General features: G+C 34.2%; 2 protein-coding genes and 1 long non-coding RNA gene across 3 annotated transcripts in view; 2 read left to right on the top strand and 1 right to left on the bottom strand.

Moving 5' to 3' along the window:
- The first annotated feature begins 3,604 nt into the window (after positions 1-3,604).
- Positions 3,605-18,720, top strand: LOC123670031 (leucine--tRNA ligase, cytoplasmic). Its single transcript, XM_045603526.1, has 12 exons — positions 3,605-3,729; positions 3,939-4,148; positions 4,255-4,626; positions 5,219-5,463; positions 5,960-6,858; positions 6,952-7,210; positions 7,298-7,662; positions 8,008-8,276; positions 8,877-9,131; positions 9,609-9,803; positions 11,056-11,290; positions 18,491-18,720. The coding sequence occupies exons 1-12, from the start codon at positions 3,727-3,729 to the stop codon at positions 18,694-18,696; spliced, it is 3,513 nt and encodes a 1,170-aa protein (XP_045459482.1). The 5' UTR covers positions 3,605-3,726; the 3' UTR covers positions 18,697-18,720.
- On the top strand, positions 12,496-14,117 carry LOC123670032. The gene is made up of 3 exons (XR_006745857.1): positions 12,496-12,582; positions 13,256-13,385; positions 13,502-14,117. It is a non-coding gene; the product is annotated as an uncharacterized LOC123670032 (long non-coding RNA).
- A 638-nt stretch (positions 18,721-19,358) lies between the features above and the next one.
- Positions 19,359-20,299, bottom strand: part of LOC123670174 (exportin-5) — a 35,110-nt gene continuing 34,169 nt past the window's right edge. The window contains exon 20 of the mRNA XM_045603684.1: positions 19,359-19,845. Coding sequence (XP_045459640.1) covers positions 19,687-19,845 — 159 coding nt within the window. The 3' untranslated portion in view covers positions 19,359-19,686. The remainder of the gene's footprint in view (positions 19,846-20,299) is intronic.

Genomic DNA, 20,299 nt, shown 5'->3' with positions numbered 1-20,299 from the left:
AGACAATTGTGTGGAAAGTTCAAAAAATAACCTAAGTTTTTATAAAACTCGTTTAAAACGTTGGCCTTATGGGGCACTATGGAACGGGGCAGAGTGGAATACTGTTCTAATGAACCTTAAATAATAAACTATTATCTAATAAGATAATAACTGTGTTTGCAGGCAAACGAAAAAACTAACTTCAATTATATCGACAAGTAATACAACGTAGGTAGACGAAAAAATAGTCAAGTAAATACGCATTATCAAAGATCAATCAAAAAGTTGTAATCGGGTTTGATGAAATTTAAATGTGACTACATGATAAACATCGGCTTTCGATTAAATTAAAAATCATCAAAATCGGTGCACCCAGTAAAAGTTATGCAGATTTTCGAGATCTCATTATAAAATCCTGGTTTCCTTAGCATGGTACTATATCGGGGTTATCTCCTTTCCAACAGAAAAAGAATTATCAAAATCGTTTTATAAACGACAAAGTTATCTCCGAACATAAATAAAAAAAATATAAAATATATATCAAATCGGTCGAATTGAGTAACCTCCTCCTTTTTTGAAGTCGGTTAAAAAAATACAAATTTGAATTCGGTTCATTTTTTTCTAAATTACTTTTCATGTATATATCGATTCGATTCGAAATCGATATATAGCCTGCGGCTTCCTTGCGTGCGACACAGCACGTCTCTAAAGAGAGTTTCATAACCGTAGGTCAGCTGCGCCGTAGTCGTCCAGTCGTGACAATGACGTCATGGCGATAGAAAAGAGTGTTGTGCTTTACTACGATTATTTTTGTAATGTTTGTTTTTTATTTATGTTGTTGTAAGTATATATAACGAGTGTAAGATAACGCAAGAAAAATATTAAAAAATAAACCTTCCTAGATTATATAAGTAGTCATTTATTGCATAAAAACCAACAAAAACAAGTCACTGTGTGGTACTCGATAACGACTCTTGGCAGCACTATTTTTTTCGTAGGTATTTTTGTTTATTTTATGCCTTGGCGTACAGGGCACGGGAATGGTTTTGAGGCGTGGCGGTCAAAAGGTTAAAAACATTGCATATATATTATAGGATGGGGAATATCACAGGGAAGGATGTCATATATAGGACGGAGAGTATCGGACAGGAAAAGAGGATGTGGGAGACCGTACCTTCGTCAAGGCCACATTCACATAATGAGTGGTCCCAAACTCTGATTTTGGTCAGGTCAGCAATTCCAGAATGCCCTAAAATCCTGACGGGAAGAATATAATAGCTTTTCTAAGAGACAACTTAGTGACTCAGTAAAGGTAATCGTCGGTCCTAAGTCATGGGAGAGGGCAAAAAGTATAGCTTCCAGTATAGCAATAGCTTTACTGGAAAACAAAGATGGTTCGGGAGAAATATTTAAATAGCAGGAAGATTTTAAATTTTGGAATCCAGCAAACAACACCAACACATCTGGTCGGGGGTTTTTATGTTTGGGACTATTGTGTGTGTATGTGTGTCGGAATAAAAGTCTTACTCAGAAGATGTCGATCCATTATATTTAATGAATAAAAAGTGGTAATATTTGTTTAAAAGTATCTCTACATATAATAAAATGGTAGCAAAGTCAAAACTGTACATTGAATATTTTTTTAAAGAATATTTGGGATGTGATCTACAATCGATACCGAAGCCAAAAATATAGTTTTTACAATTTTTGTCTGTTTGTCTGTATGTCCGGGATAAACTCAAAAAGTACTGCATGGATTTACTTCAAATTTGGCACGAACATTATTAAGAAGTCGGGTCAACATATAGGCTACATAATATCACGCTATCACCTACGGGGAACGAGCAGTGAACCTTTTTTTCTTCAACGCATTCTGTAACAACGTGTAATCTAACGACGCATATTTGAATGTTGTTGTTATTATGTTAATTACCATGTTATAAGCTAGCTTCACACTATAAATAAAGGCATTCTGTGGTATATTTAGTATCAGCATTGCACCCGTGCGAAGCCGGAGCGGGTCGCTAGTTAACAATAAAAAAACAACAATAAATAATAATAATAATAATAACAATAACAGTCTTGTTTCATGAACATTAAAACAGCTCTTTTCAGAGCTATGTACTTCCTGTTTCACGAACGCGTCAATGTTTCTTGGTAATGGTAATGGTTAGAGGTTATGAACGGTAAGAAAGGTATTTTTAAGGTAAAGGTATCAGTAAGGTTAACTGGTTAAAAGATAATGGTATAAGGTAAGTTATATTGTAGTAGCGTCATTGAATTACTATTACTACTTAAATAAGTAATAATAGCTCGATGTGGTAGGTAGCCACACATGCATCAGTATATAAAAATCTTGAAATTTGAACTTTATATCAGGATCTTCTTTTTTAAGGCCCATATTTGTGACGACGAGAATACTATAAGTTAGGGCTTTGAATGAAGTAGAGAATAAAGGATTAATACAAAAGATTGGAGAGGATTGAGGAGGTTGGAAGATTTGATGAAGCAACTTAATGGGCGCGTTCCACCTCAGGCCCACAACCCCATCGATCACAATCGCTGAAATTGCCGTTCCACTAACGTAAAAAACACTGCGGGCGTTGCTGGTGAATTTTATAAGTGGAATGCATATATTTGGGCGCTGTCAGATGTCAGCTGTGTGCTCGCAAAATGGCGGCATGATAAAAACATCCAGTATTTCGCATGGATTGGAGTAAAACTTAATTCAACGTGGATTGTCGGGAATTTATCGTTGCGTTTTGCAGAATCGAATCAGAGATAACAGTTACGATTTGACATTGATAGTTGTTTTTTAAATTCCTGCCACGTTTTGATGAAAGCCAACTTCGTCTCATCTGTATTTTGTGGGCCGTGTGGTCACAAACAGTGACATCATCTATGATATCTAAGATTTTGTTTTTGTGTTACCCACATTAGGAATTCTAAACATTTTTGAATATCATATCAAAAATTGCATCGTTCCATAGCTTAATTGGCTAGAGCGCCGACACGGTCAGTCGGAGACGCGGGTTCGAACCCCGCTGGAGCGGTCAATTTTTGATATGATATTCAAAAATCATCTATGATGTCGAGTGATCACTCGCGTTGCCCACGGGCCTTACAGCTTAGGTGGACATGGAACTATAGAATGGGTGTCACGGTCGAGACGGAACGGGGCCCAAATGTAGCAACGTGGACGGTTTGAGTTGCCGAGTTGGGAGTGTTGATTGGTAATCTCAGATTATACATAGTCTTTTGATGTCATTGCTGATCTGTTTGGTTTATGTATTATGTTTGAATTACTTTAAATTTGAAATGTCTGTTTTATTTGTTCAGATTGAATTCTGTCATATTTTATGATTCCGTGAAAATCGCTTTAAGAAGTAACATGTCTAGTTATCTGACATAACTTTTGTATTTTTATATAAATTTTATAATGACTACGTTTCATAAAAAATAAATTCAAAAAGTTTATGTTAAAATAAATAGTTTACTAATCAGTCCTTAAGTGTTTTTTTGGTTTGAAAGTGATCCCATTAGCCACAAGAGTGAGAGCTGAAAATATTTGTATGAAGGTTGGTACGTCAACTTTTTTGTCATTGTCATTTAAAATGACATCTTGTGAGCTGTCAATTGCTAATAGGAGTGACGTTTAGGATAGGAAGTTTTAAACGTGTCTCTTTAAATAGCCGATATTGAAATATTTTAATAACTTGTACTGATTCAATTAAAAGTACAATAGAAATGGTAAATATTTTAAGTTTCTCGGCTTTCAAACTAAATTAACTTGCTTTTTCGGAACTATTTTATGTAAAACTTAGGTTATATTTCTTTTCGAGTTTCTTATACAATTTTTTAAATAAATATGTAATATAAGATTTAATTTAAACACGGTAAATTAAATTAAAAAAGTTCGATAATTGTTTTTTTTTTTTTTCATTTACTCTTCATTCTAGACGAATTCGGATCGTAAAGGAACCTTTAAGGTTGAGTACCTACAAGAAATTGAAAAAAAAGTGCAGGAACGATGGGATCGGGAAAAAATCTTCGAAATGGAAGCCCCGGACGATGGAAAAAAACATGAAAAATTTATGTGCACTTTTCCATATCCATATATGAATGGCCGTTTACACCTTGGTCACACATTTTCTCTCTCAAAATGTGAGGTATGATATAATGTCCACTCAACACTCCTTCATCTAAACATGATTAACAAAAAATTAATAATGTTTTAAATATTTATTGTTTAAGTAATATAAAATTTATTAACAGTTTGCATCAAGATACTACAGGTTAAAAGGTAGAAAGGTTTTATTTCCTTTTGGTTTCCATTGCACTGGTATGCCAATCAAAGCATGTGCCGATAAGCTTAAAAGAGAAATGGAATTGTATGGATGTCCACCAGTATTTCCTGAAGATAAAGAAGTAGAAGTTCAAGAACAGACAGATATTGTTCCCAAGGATAAGAGTAAAGGGAAAAAAAGTAAAGCAGTTGCTAAAGCCGGGGCTGCGAAGTATCAGTGGCAGATTATGCAGAGCATTGGTGTTCCTGAGGAGGAAATTAAAGAATTTGCTAATGAGAGCTATTGGCTTGAGTATTTCCCACCGCTGGCTGTTGCTGATTTAAAAAGAATGGGCATTCATGTATGGTTCATATTTTCTTTATATATAATGCTATGTTTAGTTAGTCACATTTTATTTTATTTATTAAACACTTTATTATTTATAATATATAATGTTATTATAAAAAAAATAACATTAATCAATGGAGACTTTCACTAAACCAAATTTAAGAAAGAATTTTTTTTAACAAAAGTACATTATGTGGACAATGTACATATTTACAATGTATGGTTGACAATTGTGTAAAAATAGAATATATATATATATATATATATATATATATATATATATATATATATATATATATATATATATATATATATATATATATATATATATATATATATATATATATCAATCAGAATATAATATATATTTTCAATCAGAATTTTAAGACCACCAGAATTTTTAATCTTAGTGCCCATGTAAAGACCACAGTACTATTAATGCATATTAATTTAAATACAGTAAATAAGTTTTTATTTATTTATTTTTTTATAAAATCTAAGTGCTGTACTAAAACTGAACTAAACTGAACTAAAATCTGCATGGTGTTTATATTATTTATTATATAAACATGATTTTTTATTTCTATAAAATTTATTATTTTAAGGTTGACTGGCGTAGAAAGTTTATAACAACTGATGCAAATCCGTTTTATGATTCATTTGTAAGATGGCAATTCAATCACCTTAAAGAACGTAAAAAAATAATGTATGGCAAGCGTTATACAATTTTCTCGCCCTTGGATAAACAACCGTGTATGGACCATGATCGAAGCACAGGGGAAGGTGCTGGTCCACAAGAATATACTCTTATCAAATTAGAGGTTTTGGAACCTCTGCCCAAAGTTTTTAAGTAAGCCTTTTATTTTGAAAATGTTGTATTAAAAAAATCTTCTAAATGAAATTAAAAAAAAATATATATATAAGCTAATCGCATAAACCATGGATTGTGCCTGTTGTGCCGGCGGTTGCGGGTTAAATCCCCGCACATAACAAACATTTGTATTGGCCATACACGTGTTTGCCGTGATCTGGGTGTTTGTGCAGTCCTAGTAGGCCTCCCCACCGTGCCCCGGAAAGCATGTTAAGCCGTCGGTCGCGGTTGTTAGCATGCACACCTGATAGCAATCGTTACTCATAGTATGGAATATATCCACCAATCCGCATTGGAGCAGCGTGGTGGATTAAGCTCTGATCCTTATCCTGAATGGAGAAAGAGGCCTATGCCCAGTAGTGGGATATTACAGGCTGAAGCGAATTTTTCTTAATTTCATATGTTCTTATTTGTTTTTATTTAGATAAAATATATTAAACATTTTAGATTTATAACAAATGTAATGAAATTCCAGATCTTTTAAAGGAAAAAAGGTAAATTTTGTAGCGGCAACTCTGAGACCCGAGACAATGTATGGTCAAACAAACTGCTGGGTCCACCCTGATATAAAATACATTGCCTTCGAAACTGTAAACGATGGTATTTTTATTTGCACCAAAAGAGCGGCAAGAAACATGAGCTATCAAGATTTTACCGAAAAAGACGGAGAGTTCAATGTACTCGAAAATTTTATTGGGCAAGATCTTTTAGGCATTGCACTTAAATCTCCAGCTACGTGTTACGAAAAGATATATTCACTGCCAATGTTGACAATTAAAGAAGATAAAGGCACCGGAATAGTTACAAGTGTAATATCTGACTCACCTGATGATTACGCAGCATTTGTTGACTTGCAAAAGAAGCCAGCTTTCAGAGAAAAGTACGGTATCACAGATGAAATGGTTCTTCCATACAAACCGGTCCCCATACTCGAAATTCCGGAGTTTGGCAACCTCTCAGCTGTACATGTGTATGATCAATTAAAAATACAGAGTCAAAACGATAAAGACAAACTACTGCAAGCCAAAGAAATGGTTTACTTAAAAGGTTTCTATGACGGTGTTTTATTGGTCGGTGAATTCAAGGGCTCGAAGGTTCAGGATGTTAAGAAGAATGTGCAAATGAAACTAATTGAACAAAAGGGAGCCTGTATTTATTACGAACCTGAGAAAACGATTATATCGAGGTCTGGAGACGAGTGCGTTGTTGCACTTTGTAATCAGTGGTATCTTGATTATGGTAATGAAGAATGGAAGGCTCAAGCGGAGAATGCATTGGCGCAAATGAACACCTATCATGATGAAGTTAGAAAAAATTTCCAAGCTACCCTAAAATGGCTGCATGAGTATGCCTGTTCTAGGACATATGGTCTTGGTAAGTAAAAGAACCTTCATTTATATATATATTTGTATATCCGAAGTTATTTTTTTTATTTTTATTTTTATTTAAAATGTTTCATTATTTCAGGAACTAAATTACCTTGGGATCAACAATGGGTTATTGAATCTCTCTCCGACTCTACTATTTATAACGCATACTATACAATTTCCCACTTTATACAAGGTAATACATTTAGGGGTAACGCTGAAAATGAGCTAAAAATAAAACCAGAAGATATGACAGATGAAGTTTGGGACTATGTTTTCTTTAAAAATGCACCACTACCTAAAAATACTAAAATATCTAAAGAATCACTACAAAGAATGAAAAAATCATTCCAGTTCTGGTAATATTCATAAATTTAATAAAATTTATTTAACTGCTACAAAGGTCTTCAAAATTATGTATTTTCTATAATATTTAATTTTCTTAGGTACCCAGTTGATCTTAGGGTCTCGGGAAAGGATCTGATTCAGAATCACTTAACCTTTTATATTTACAACCATTGCGCGATTTGGCAAAATGAAGAAGACAAATGGCCGAAAGGGATTCGGGCTAATGGGCATTTGATGTTAAATTCTGCAAAAATGTCCAAGTCAGACGGAAACTTCTTAACTCTCACTGAAAGTGTGGACAAGTTTAGTGCGGACGGAATGAGGCTTACTTTGGCTGACGCCGGTGATTCAGTTGAAGACGCAAATTTCGTAGAAAGCACAGCCGATGCGGCCATTTTGAGGCTTTATACATTTATTGAATGGGTGAAGGAAATTATTGCTACTAAATCCAGCTTAAGAACTGGTGGGTAATAGCAATAATAATTATATTTAGAACTGTTTTCGCCGGTTCTGGATACTGCTATTTAATTATATCCAATAAATAAAAATTCATAATATATTAATTTTTTACCATCGAATTTCTGTATGCTTACGAGATACTTATATTTGCAGTTGTGAATTTAAAAGTTGTAATTTATTCATTGAAGAAAAACCGATCCTAATGATCTGTTCTACCTCCTGATGTTAAAGTCTATTCTTAACTTGCGTGTAGGATAAACTTTATCCAAAATCGATGAAGCAGGCCCTTAAATAAATAAAGTAGTCAATAATAATATGAACAATACATTACATACTTAATCCATTTTAGGCGATTACAATTTTCACGACAAAGTTTTCGTGAGCGAGATGAACGCGAAAATTAATCAAACCGATGACAATTACAAAAGAATGTTATTCAAAGAGGCTCTAAAGACTGGTTTCTTCGAGCTTCAAGCCGCTAGAGACAAATACAGGGAACTTTGCTCAGACAACGGCATGCATGTAGAGCTAGTGATGCGGTATATAGCGACGCAGGCGAAACTTATGTCCCCGATATGTCCTCACGTTGCAGAACATGTTTGGGAACTTTTGGATAATGTAAGTAAGAAGGGCGAGGGGCTCGCAAAAACAACAAAATATCACAAGGAGGAAGGGGCGGTCTATATTGAGATATCACTAAAATAACGCCCTGCAGCCTTGATGCCTGTCTAGAAATTTATATTACGATGCTTAACTTTTCAAAATTTAATTAGATATTTAAAGATGATGCTCTAAAATTTTAATCTACTTTGCACAAAAATAATACCCATGATTTTTGGGTTTGGTGGGGTAGTCTAAAAGCTTACCAGATGTCATCAATGGGGTTAGGGGGATAAAAGTTGCAAAAAACATCAAAAAAAATTCTGGTTCCATTATGATTTTGAAAATTTAATATGTGCCTTAATAGGCTTGACTATTAACAACCAAGATAAATTCATAGCACTCGCTTGAAAACTGCCCCTTACTCCAATTAGAACTAACTTTTGATTAAGATGAAAGTTATTTACTTGCTTATTTCTGTGTTTTATCAAATATATATTTCATTAACTTTATATGTACGCAAAAATGTAAGCACGAAATATAGTACATATAATTGTGATACGTTTATAAAATTTTCTTTAAATTTTCTTATCAATAATTCAATTTCGTATATTACAGAAGGAGAGCATTCTCCATGAACAATGGCCGGTAGCGGGAGAAATAGATGAAGTCGCAGTACAAGCCAGTAACTACTTAATGGAAGCCGCTCACTCTTTTCGGATTTACCTCAAGAATCACTGTGCTGTTAAGAAACCTAAAAAAGGTGAAGTCGCCAAACAGGAGCCCAAACCTACCAAAGCAATTATTTGGGTAGCCAAAGAATATCCTAAATGGCAACATATTATATTGAGTACTATGGAAGAACTGAAAACGGTTAGTTTAAGTATGTTGTTGAATTGTTTTAGTAATTTCATGGTATGCAAACTAGCACATGATTACCTTTAAATTATTCTAAATATCATTGGAAAAGATAAAAAGATGAATAAAGAGTTACAAACATAACCATGACCATGACGAATATTTATTTTTATTTATGCTGTATGGTTATGGTAGTAAAGAATACAGCCACCCTCTCCCACTGTCATAGTCACCAATCCACCTGCCCAGTGTGGTGACTATGGGCAACACACGTGTTCACGCCGATTTTAGCGTGAACTTGTGGAGGCCTATGTCCAGCAGTGGACTGCGATAGGCTGAAGTGATGATGATGATTTCAAATAGCTTGAGAAGAATTAATGATACTTATTGCTATAAATTTTTAACCGCTGGAAAATTCGTAGTTTCTAGGCTTTTGTAGCTGGACCGTACTGGTTTAAAAGCGATAATAATAAGCAAACAATATGCTTTCAGCCATCGGGCCTGCCGGATAACAAGACGATATCCGCGAAGCTGTCGTCGCTCCCCGAGCTCCAGAGGTACATGAAGCGAGCGATGCCGTTCGTGCAGGCGGTGCGCGAGCGCGGGCCCGGCGGCGCCGCCGCGCTGCCCTTCGACGAGGCCGCCGTGCTGCGGGACAACGCGCCCTACCTGCTGCAGACGCTGGACGTGAGTGCGGCCGTGGCGTGTGGCCCACGGGCGCCGTGTTGGTCGATCTCGTGGCCATTTCATATATACCTACTGTATAAACACATACTAACTATAGTGCGTTCAACGAGCCGAGATACAAAATGTAAACAAACCAAATGCGAGGTCATTCAACTATGCAGGGTTTTGTAACCTTTTTTTTACTTATACAAATTTTTAAAATGTAGAATATATTTATATTTTGATAATTACTGAATTAAATATAATTAACTAAATATAATTATGTATTTAAGATTTGATACTTATTAAATAATAATTATCGAAATATAAAAATCACCCCGAGCGCTTCAGAACACGAAATGAAATTAAAATAAACAATACAAAATCAAAAGGCCGTCCGCGGTCTGATTGTTTTCAAGGCCAGTTAAAATATCGTTCGACCTTGCAGAGAGACATGTAGCAGATAGCAAACAAACAAGATAGAAAGAGATAGACTATATTTTGTTTGTTCCGTCGTCGCAATAAAAAAATGATGGGCTTTGTTTACATTTGGTATCTCTTCTCGTTGAACAGACTATAGTATCCAATTAAGAACACGATAGCTCTCTATAGAACGAAATATTACGATAGCTTTGGCGTAACGCTGCGTATGTATAACCATCTCTGCTTAAGCCTGATGCTCCTAACCACCGCCGTATTTGTACAAATATCTGTTTCTGTTTTCTTTCCTTGTGAATCATTCAGTTTAATTAACTATATTGACTAATTACGTCGTTCAGAATTTTCAACTGTTTATACATATATTGAATTACATTCAGCTAGAAGAACCAAAAATTGTAACAGACGTGAACCTATATAGAACCTATATTATATATTTGTTTCATTCACAAACAATTATAATATCGTCGCAACTTACGCTAATGCCTAACGTTACAAGAATATTTTAAATTCGCTTAAGGTGAATCCTCAAATGCCCTCTGAGCGATTTCTGTGATTATCGGCAGACTATCGAAAAATATTACACGTTTTAAAATCTCATTCACACAAACAACTCGATACACAAATCGACACGATATTTGAGCAAATAATATTTGAAAAACTCTTAATATATTTATGTATGTATTATTTATAAGAATATATATCGAAAAAAAAAATATAGCTATACCAGTCGGCTGTTACCTATAACACAAGCATTAAGTTGCTTACTTTAGGAACAGACGACCGTGTGTGTGTTGTATATATATTTATTTATTTATTCCGGTCAACGTTTCAGCTGGAGTCGATCGAAGTGAAGTACGCGGACAGCGCGGAGGCGGGCGAGAAGACGCGCGAGGAGTGCGCGCCCGGCGCGCCGCACGTGACGTTCGCGGCGGCGCGGCGCGTGGCGCTGGCGCTCGCCAACCCCGCGCCGCGCTCCGGCCTGTTCGCCGCGGCGCTGGGGCTCGCCGACGGGGACTCGGTGGCGCAGCTCAAGGCCCGGCTCGCTAAGGAGGTCAAAGCCGTCAAGGGTGAGCGTGTCGATCTGTTTTAACGAGTAATTGAAACAGTTCATACGTTCGCTCGTATGAACGCACTAATCTCAGAAATTATTAGTTCTTTTTTTATAAGACTAGATCGGCAAAAAGCGTACGTCGCCTGATGGGAAGCGATTATCGTACCTCACTGACGCACAATCGTGCGTAGTAGGCTAGACCGATTTTGATTCGACTTTACTGGCAGATAACTGATGTAGAAAGGAGTAACTTAAGCTACTTTTATTTTAGACACTTATTTAATGTCATAACTGCGAACTGAACAAAAACTTTTCTGTTAAATTCCACGCGGATGAACAACGGCACAGCTAGTTTTAAGGGGCTACCCGGCCGAATTTACTGTTTTTACATTCCTTATAGTATGCTTGAACATTGAATAAACAATAAAGTTCTAAAGACAATATTTTAGCTTGATAATTGATCTGTAATTGTGTCTACTGATATATTGAAAAATTTACCTTATCACGAGAAAATGAATTTTTCGTGAACGCTTTTCTCGGTCTAAAATCAGTATAAACTCGTTAATTATGCAACGCATAGACATGAAACTTTAACCAGTAGTGAATAATGCATTACTCTTCAATACTGTCTGCCAATTTTTCAATTAAATAGATAATTTTTGAGAAATCTGTAATATTGAATTTCGTAAGTAAACCGGGCAAGCGGGTGTCTGCGCGGGCGACGAGGAGCATTCGCCTCTCGGCCGTTGTATGAGGAGCTTGTGTCGTTTGATGCGACGCGCGCGCATTTATTGTTTATTATTTTATTTTTATTGACCCCACAATTTTGACATTTGTGTGATAGGACACTGTAGACACTTTAGTTTTACAAGTGAACGAAAAGACGCATTTACTTATTTGCTTGTGCAAATACTGTTTATTTAGTTTTATAAGCGAGCGAAAGGACGAAATAAACTACCTATTTGTTTACTTGTGTAAATTGAATATGCCGAAAGTATCAAAAGTGAAATGATATCAGCAACAAAGGCTCACGGAAATAAAAATCGCAGTGTAAGTACTTAATTACGTACTGATTTTTTATCGTAATTTTATATTGATTGTAAGTTTATTACAATACAATAGAACGTATTAATAAAATTAATATAATATCAATTAAATTTACTAAAATTTACAATATAAATAATCATCTTATTATTTTATTTACAGAGTTCAAAGAAAAAGACAGGTACTACAACAACTCGATGGAAATATAGAAAACCAAGATTTAACTTCAGAAAATTGTCAACTTCGAACTTGCGATGTCACACAGTAAGTAAAATATGCTAAGAGTCACACCGCATTATTAGACACTTCCTGACTGGGCTTTGCGGACTTGGTGCGGTTATAAAAAAAGTAAATCGGTATGTGAACCCGACTGCTTAAATCGCTGTGAGTGATTTAAAATCAAGTCCAGTACTCAGTATAGGAATCTAGATTGAGTACTGGACTTGTTTATCTTTCTTTTCAGTTTTTATGCAGTCGGTTTTTATTTATTTCTTTTAATTTCCTTTTTTTACTTAGGATTAGTTTAAATGAAAAATGAGTACCTAGCCAGGAAGTGACATTTTAATCGTAGGCATCGATTACGTAATAGTATAAGTTTTGTGTGTTATATGTATGTGTGTATGTAATTAAGTATGTATGTATGTATGTATGTTATATTGTGTATTCTTTTTGTCTTTATTCATACTATCTAATGAAATGACAGACCTACTTATAATCGACGAATAAAGTATTTGTATATGTATGTATATTATTTATGAATGTATGTTTTAGTGTGTCAAACATACCTATATAGTACCAAAAAAAAATGCAGCAATAAGTGTACTAGTATTTGTTTGCGTGGATGTGTGTGTAGATATGTGTCTTTGTGTTATCTTAATTCAATGTGTACAAAATGTAAAATATGTTATTATCTTAGTAAATGTATATTTTTTTCTAGGACTACCTTCAAAAAAGTGCCACAAGGTCTAGATTTAACTACGCCTATGGCACATAAGAATAAGTTTGCAGAGTCAACTAATGGGTTTAATTCAACCTATTGTCAGGGATTAGAAAGTGAAGAAAAAGAGGTATTTCCATTTTAGTTATCACTGTATTATTTTACCTTTCACATTTTCTTTCTGGTAAACAAATAAAATATGTGTTCAACTTTTTGTTCTCGATTCAGTTATTTTTTTAATTTCAGTATACTGTTACTACGGAACCGGAAGAAATTATATCCGATAAACACGTCGGAAGGAAGATTGTGGCCATATCTCAATTCAAAAATTACTCAACTTTTGTAAACATGGCCATCTAGCGTATTCATCGAATGATATAATACTAACAGGAGAAAATCAAAATAGTCTGATATCATTATTTACTTTTCAGTGTAAAATGTATAACGTAACTCTTACAATCGAAAATGATATCTGTGAAGACAATTATTTAAATTTGAATGCATGTGCAGTAGCTGGTACCATCGCAATAGGATGTGGCCGGTCACAACTTGAAGAAGTGTTGTCAACTATAAATTTGCCTAGTTTCACTGAAAATACATACGACCACAATCACAAGGTTATTGGCAAACATCGTCATCTCATTGAGGTGAAATGTCCCATTACAGCGCATAGAATCGGCATAGACGAAGCTATTAGGAAGAAAAAAATAACCGTCTGGAAAATAAATAAGAATGGTCAATACCACATTAACAAAAATTGGTATTACCAAATTCAAGGTCAATTACATGTAACACAAAGCAAAAAATGTATATATGCGGTATGGGGCAGTGAAAATGAATCGCTTAGAATCGAAATTATTAACCCTTAATTAGGCGCATGGGGTCACGGCCATTTCAAATTGAAAAATATATATCTTTGAGAAATTTGAGCGCCCCCACGCTCACTCTAGCTTCCTAACTTCCCTAAGGGTACGCAAATCAGTCGCTTCCAGAACATTTACGCATATGCACTGGTCGCTTTTCTCTAGAGCGCTGACCCCATGCGACCACTTACGTGATTTTTTTTGCGGAGCTAAGTTTTTATTTTTATGTTTCTACTTCGTTAATATTCGTAAATTGGTAATTTTTTTATTAGTATATATGTATTTATATACCGGCTATTAAATTTACCTATTTTTGTGTTTATTTGCACAGACTTTTTCTTTTATTTTCAATTTATTGATTTTTTAAGTGGCTAATAATAGGTAGTTATTGGAATGGCTGGAGGTGGCCGACGATGAGCAAGATGTTGCTAGTTCTGCTTCAGAAGACAAATTAGTAAACGGCAACGCTGTGTATAGTTCCCATGATTCTAGTAGTAAAATTGAAGAGTTCGCAGATAGTCAAGTTATATCATCTGAATCATCGGTGGCAAAAATGATGTCGATTACAATGAACAACTTTGCAGTTGTTATAATTTTGGAAGAGAAGTAGAAATCTGGCTATATTTTGTCATCTTCTAAAGTTATCTGGCATCAACGCATTTATCATACTCAGATCGAAAGTTAATAAGAATATTACACATACAAGACAGATTTTTTTTTAAATTGGCAGCAGCACCTATAGAAAGTCACTAAAAGCATCGTATTAGCAGCTTTCTGTCACTGCGTCAACAAAAAAATGGCTGCGTGAAGCACATGATATGAAAAAGACGGTGCATCAGTCAATATCTAAGCGCGGACGTTGCTCATTGTATCCTAGGAAGAACGACAAAAAAGTGCCAACCAAATGTCATAAGTGGTGTAAATTTGTTTCTCAACAATACTTTAGAGTATACTGCGTCGATTGCAGATAAAAAAAATCGGCTAATGAGACTTATTATTATTTTTTTTAAATAAGCGAATCGGCTAAGTCAAAAATTATGTAGTTTTAGGAGTAGTTAGAAGTTTGTCATTTTTTGTTTAAATTTTAAGTCAGAGCTATATTTGTGTTTATTAAAGTTAATGATAATAAAGAACACTAATATTTTATATAATCCAATCATTGTTTTATTTATTTCATACAATCCTTTTTCAATCTTGTTTTTGGGGTCACTCGAGACCCCATGCGACTAATTGTGTGATTTTCTTAATGCGCCTAATTAAGGGTTAATAAAGACGATAATTTTTGGCAGAAGGAAATAAAACAAAAGTTGACAAAATTCTATATTGACTGCATACTTCAAAAACGGATTGATCCGAACACATTATTTAAGAAATATACTCAAATAAAAGCAAAAATGTAACCGATTCATATTTAAAAATAAAAATCACAATTTTAAATCAATGAGTGTATGTTTAATCATGTGTACTCAATATAATAATTGTGTTTGCAGGCAAACTAAAAAAAACCGACTTCAGTTATATCGACAAGTAATAAAACGCAGGTAGACAAAAAATTAGTCAAGTAAATACGCATTATCAAAGATTACTCTAAAAGTTGTAATCAGATCTCGATGAAATTTAAATGTGACCACATGATAAACATCGGCTTTCGATTAAATCAAAAATTGTCAAAATCGGTACATTAAAAAGTTATGCGGATTTTCGAGTTTTCCTCGATTTCTCTGGGATCCCATCATCAGATCCTAGTTTACTTATCATGGTACCACACCTAAGATATCTCCTTTCCAACAAAAAAAAGAATTATCAAAATCGGTCGATAAACGACGAAGTTATCCCCGAACATACATAAAAAAATATATACGGTCCTCCTCCTTTTTTGAAGTTGGTTAAAAAGAGTAGGATTTTTTTTAATTTATTCGGCCCGCTGACTAGTGGTCTCTTTACAATCGACTATTTGGCTAGTCGGCCAAAGCTATAATCAGCACATCTATACTAATTAAATTACTTACCAACAAATAGATATCCAGGTATTTCTTTTTAGTCCATCCCTAATTGCAAATTAACTCTGTAGCGTATTTAAATAATTTGCAAAGTTAGTATTCACATATATTTAGAAGTGAATTATAAATAAAATATATTTAGGTATTTTAATCTGTTTGCGTTATCAACTCTCGGCCTATAAAATCGATTGATGACTGCGCGTTGTAATAATACGCAACAAATCCGCTAGATGTTTTATTTTACCTCACGCGCTTAAATACGTAAAAGTTGTCAGGTGAAGAGCGGGAAGGGGGCGGTCAAGCGAGTTGAAACGCGCGAGGTCATTCAGATAGGGTACGCCCTTAAATAAAACATTTCTTCTCGGACGCATAGGCCAATACATACAATGAACGTAACGCTAAAATCCCTTTTCGTGCACGCTGCGTTCATCGATTTATTAGATTTTGTCACGTCAAAAATATTTTAGGTGATATACCGGCTTTTTAGACGTCGCGCTTATGCCGTAACAACCTCGCGGAGCACTATTTTCAAAGTAAAAAAAAAAATATATATATATATATATATATATATATATATATATATATATATAAATAATAGAGATAGAGTTCCGGGAGGCGAAATTTTTTTTGGTAATTTCCTCCTCTTTTAAGATCTTTTCTCAAAATCCCTCAAATATAAAAAAAATAATGATTTTGAAAAATTATTAACGAAAAACTAAATACCCTCTTTATATTATTTTGTTAATAACAATAGCAAATTTTTTGTGTGCTAGTAAACCCTTAAAAACATTTTTCTAGACGTCATTCAAAAAATGAGCTATCACACATATTTTTAGTAGCTTTGTTCCTATTTAACACGTTTTTGAACTTGTTGACTAGACTATTTGTTGAACCCTGGATACGCGAGTGTAAAACTCGCACATCGGCGGTATTTTATATTTTATTTTAATAAATTAAAGTTTAAACAGCACATCAGATAGTCCAATATACAATTACATAAATTTAATATTTAATACTCACACAGTTGAAAATTAAATTTTTCATAAAGTTGTTGAATTATTTCACAACCACTACACGTACTTATTTGCACAAAAATTACAATTTGGAAAGCGTAACATAGTTAAGATAGGAGACGATGTGAAATGGACAACTGACGATCCATCAATATGATAGTATAATATATAATATAAATATCTACACAATACACACATGGTCGTCTGTTCCTAAAGTAAGCAACTTAATGCTTGTGTTATAGGTAACAACAATTTTTTTTTTCGATAAACATAATTATAAATAATACATATATAAATAAATATTTATATTACACTCAGGTGGACTCAGGGTGGGAATCAAACCCACAACCCTCGGAGCGGAAAGCAGGGTCACTACAAACTGTGCCAAAGGGCTAGTCAAATTTCTAGTCAAACTTCTTTGAATTGTCAAACTTTTTCAAAGTATCAAATAAATAAATATTTATATTACACCCAGACTCAGGGTGGGAATCAAACCCACAACCCTCGGAGCGGAAAGCAGGGTCACTACAAACTGCGCCAAAGGGCTAGTCAAATTTCTTTGAATTGTCAAACTTTTTCAAAGTATCGCGTACTTCCCCGTACCTTAAAGGGACTTCCCCATACGTGAAATAAACTATATTCAACTTAATATGTATTATACAGGTGTAAACGATTCCTCGACTTCGCCACAAAATCTGTAATTAAACATTTCGTGCTCCTTTTAATCGGTCCGAATTCGTAGTTGCGATAAAAATAATATAACATGATTCAAATATTTACAAAATATTTTTATTATTTAAGTATTGTTAAATTTTGCCGCTCCCTAAAAAGTGCCGCCGCCCTACAACAGAGCGTCGCAAGCGCGTTGCTGACCTACCCCAATCCCCTACAAAGTCTGGTCACCTTACCACATGAACACACAACTGCTTCGAGCGACGTACTTCCCGAGTCGGGCTGCTCCAGATTTTGAACAAGATATTTCCTGCTGTACCATAACTCAATATTTTTTTTTTTTGTATTGGATATTCCATTTTCCTAAACTATGGGCTATAGATTTTTTTATTTTAATTCTTTTTCTCTCAAATTAACGTGGGCTAAACTGCAAGGGAACAGCTGGTATTATTATATTAATTATCCATACCATTACAACCTTTTTTAACCTACAATTGCTCGTCGCTTCAGCCTGGAATATCAATGTTTAATAATACAAATGTTTGTCATGTGTGGTGATCGAACCTGCAACCGCCAGCGCAACAGGTACAATCCATGGCTGTGACCGTTGCGCCAACGCGGCATCAACAACAAAGATATATATATAACTGAGCAAAATTTTTAAATAATTATCAATTTTTTTTTCAGATTTGAGTGGTCTAAAGTTATGGCGGTACAATGATCCAGTTCTCGGTCCGCGGAAAATCCCTGTAATCGGCGATTACCAGACCAAGTGTTCTTTGTTGGATAACGACTCAGTGTTTAAAGTAGATGTCGACGCTAACAAAGTTGAGCTCGTCCAGAACGGCACTAATGTCGACGTGGGCGTTCACCTGATTTATACTTACGAGTAAATTAATAAATTATTTATATATTTATGCAAGTTTTTTTTTTTAATATATATATAACCTACGCTTTTCATGGAATGAGAGAAACCTTTTATTATTATTTTTAGGGTCGAATCATCGAAACTATTGATTAAAAAGGCAATAAATATGGTATATTTAATAAATGAACGTAAGCCACAGCGATACAGAAATTTAATTTTAATTTTATTTATAATTATATTTTTTTAACTTTTATTTTATTTGATATTGTCCTTATTTATTTAAAAATTTCTGTATCACTGAGTTCTGAGTTTTATTCTCTCGCTATTATAAATCAATCTGTTATAATTATTGTAATTATTATTATTTAATATGGAACTGTTAATATTAAACATCTCTTCTTAACTTTGTTATATGTTCTATTGTAATATCGGATACTTTTTTAGTTCAGTGATACTATTTTGTTTGTCATTCTGTATATTATAGTAATACCGTTTGTTTCCGTACTAAAAGAGAGAAAAAAATGCAGACAATGTACCTACAAACCCTAGGTTTAAGGCTTACATCCTCATTCGAAATTGACACCATATGATGATGTGGCATCAATGAAAACACTGCTGCTGTGCAAGTGTTAGTTGCTTACTACATGCTATTGATTGCTAAGATATCTTATAATTAAAAAAAATGTATAATTTTATCATATAATTTATTAACATATAAATGGATAATATTCACAGAAATTAGTTTACCATTGCGAGTAGGATATGGCTAGCGCATTGTTTGATGCGAGGATTCCAAGCGACCGTGAATCAACAGACACAAAGTTAAAACTTTAAAATTGTTGTATATAAACTGAAATTTAAATATGAGAAAACAAAAAAATAATTGAGTATAAAATATACATACAAATATAAACTTACTGTATCTATCAGATACAAAAAATTAAAATTAACCATCACGTTCGCATGGGTCCGCTTATATTAAAATTTAACTCGAATGCATTTAAGCATATCTTCGCTATGTCGGCGCGTTGGTATTATTAAATAGGTTTTCTAGTCCGGTGCCCTCCGCTGAATCCAGTGCACTTCGCGGTTTCTCCTTAGGTATGTTCATAGTGGGCAAATCTAATATAAATACTTCTTTCTTGAACAGCTGTCCTACATTTCGCCCAATCAACTGAAAGTAATAAAAAAATATTTATTTTCACTGAATATATAGAAATAAAACTACTCCATCGCTGTCGAAGTTCAACAAGTATTTAAGACACATTTTTAGACGAAAATTACAAAAAAAAGTGTGTGTACTTATGTACGCACGTAAGAAGTTATACTACATTGGGCTAGCTAACTTCACGTTGCTAACTTCTTCTTTCACTAGCTAACTTCAGGGTGTCGGTTTTTTGTGACGGTGTGCGTGCGCACCGTAAAAATTTACTCTTATCATTTTTTCCTAACGCGCTAAAAGAAGTGCAACTTCAAAAATAAAATTCCTCCTGTTAGAAAGTCTATTGATAAGCAGGTCATCTTACTGCAACCCATAAGAGCGGAGCAATATATAAACACATTCATATTTAATTAACACATTCAAATTCATAGTAACTAAACAATAACTACCTCTTTACTATGATACT

This window comes from Melitaea cinxia, chromosome 4 (assembly GCF_905220565.1).
Source record: "Melitaea cinxia chromosome 4, ilMelCinx1.1, whole genome shotgun sequence".
NCBI lineage: Eukaryota > Metazoa > Arthropoda > Insecta > Lepidoptera > Nymphalidae > Melitaea > Melitaea cinxia.
This window is presented reverse-complemented; position numbering and strand designations above follow the sequence as displayed.

Coding starts and splice junctions, on each gene's coding strand:
- LOC123670031 (XM_045603526.1), top strand. Junction 7,663..8,007: donor TAAATCCAGCTTAAGAACTG/GTGGGTAATAGC, acceptor AATCCATTTTAG/GCGATTACAATTTTCACGAC. Junction 11,291..18,490: donor GGAGGTCAAAGCCGTCAAGG/GTGAGCGTGTCG, acceptor TTTTTTTTTCAG/ATTTGAGTGGTCTAAAGTTA.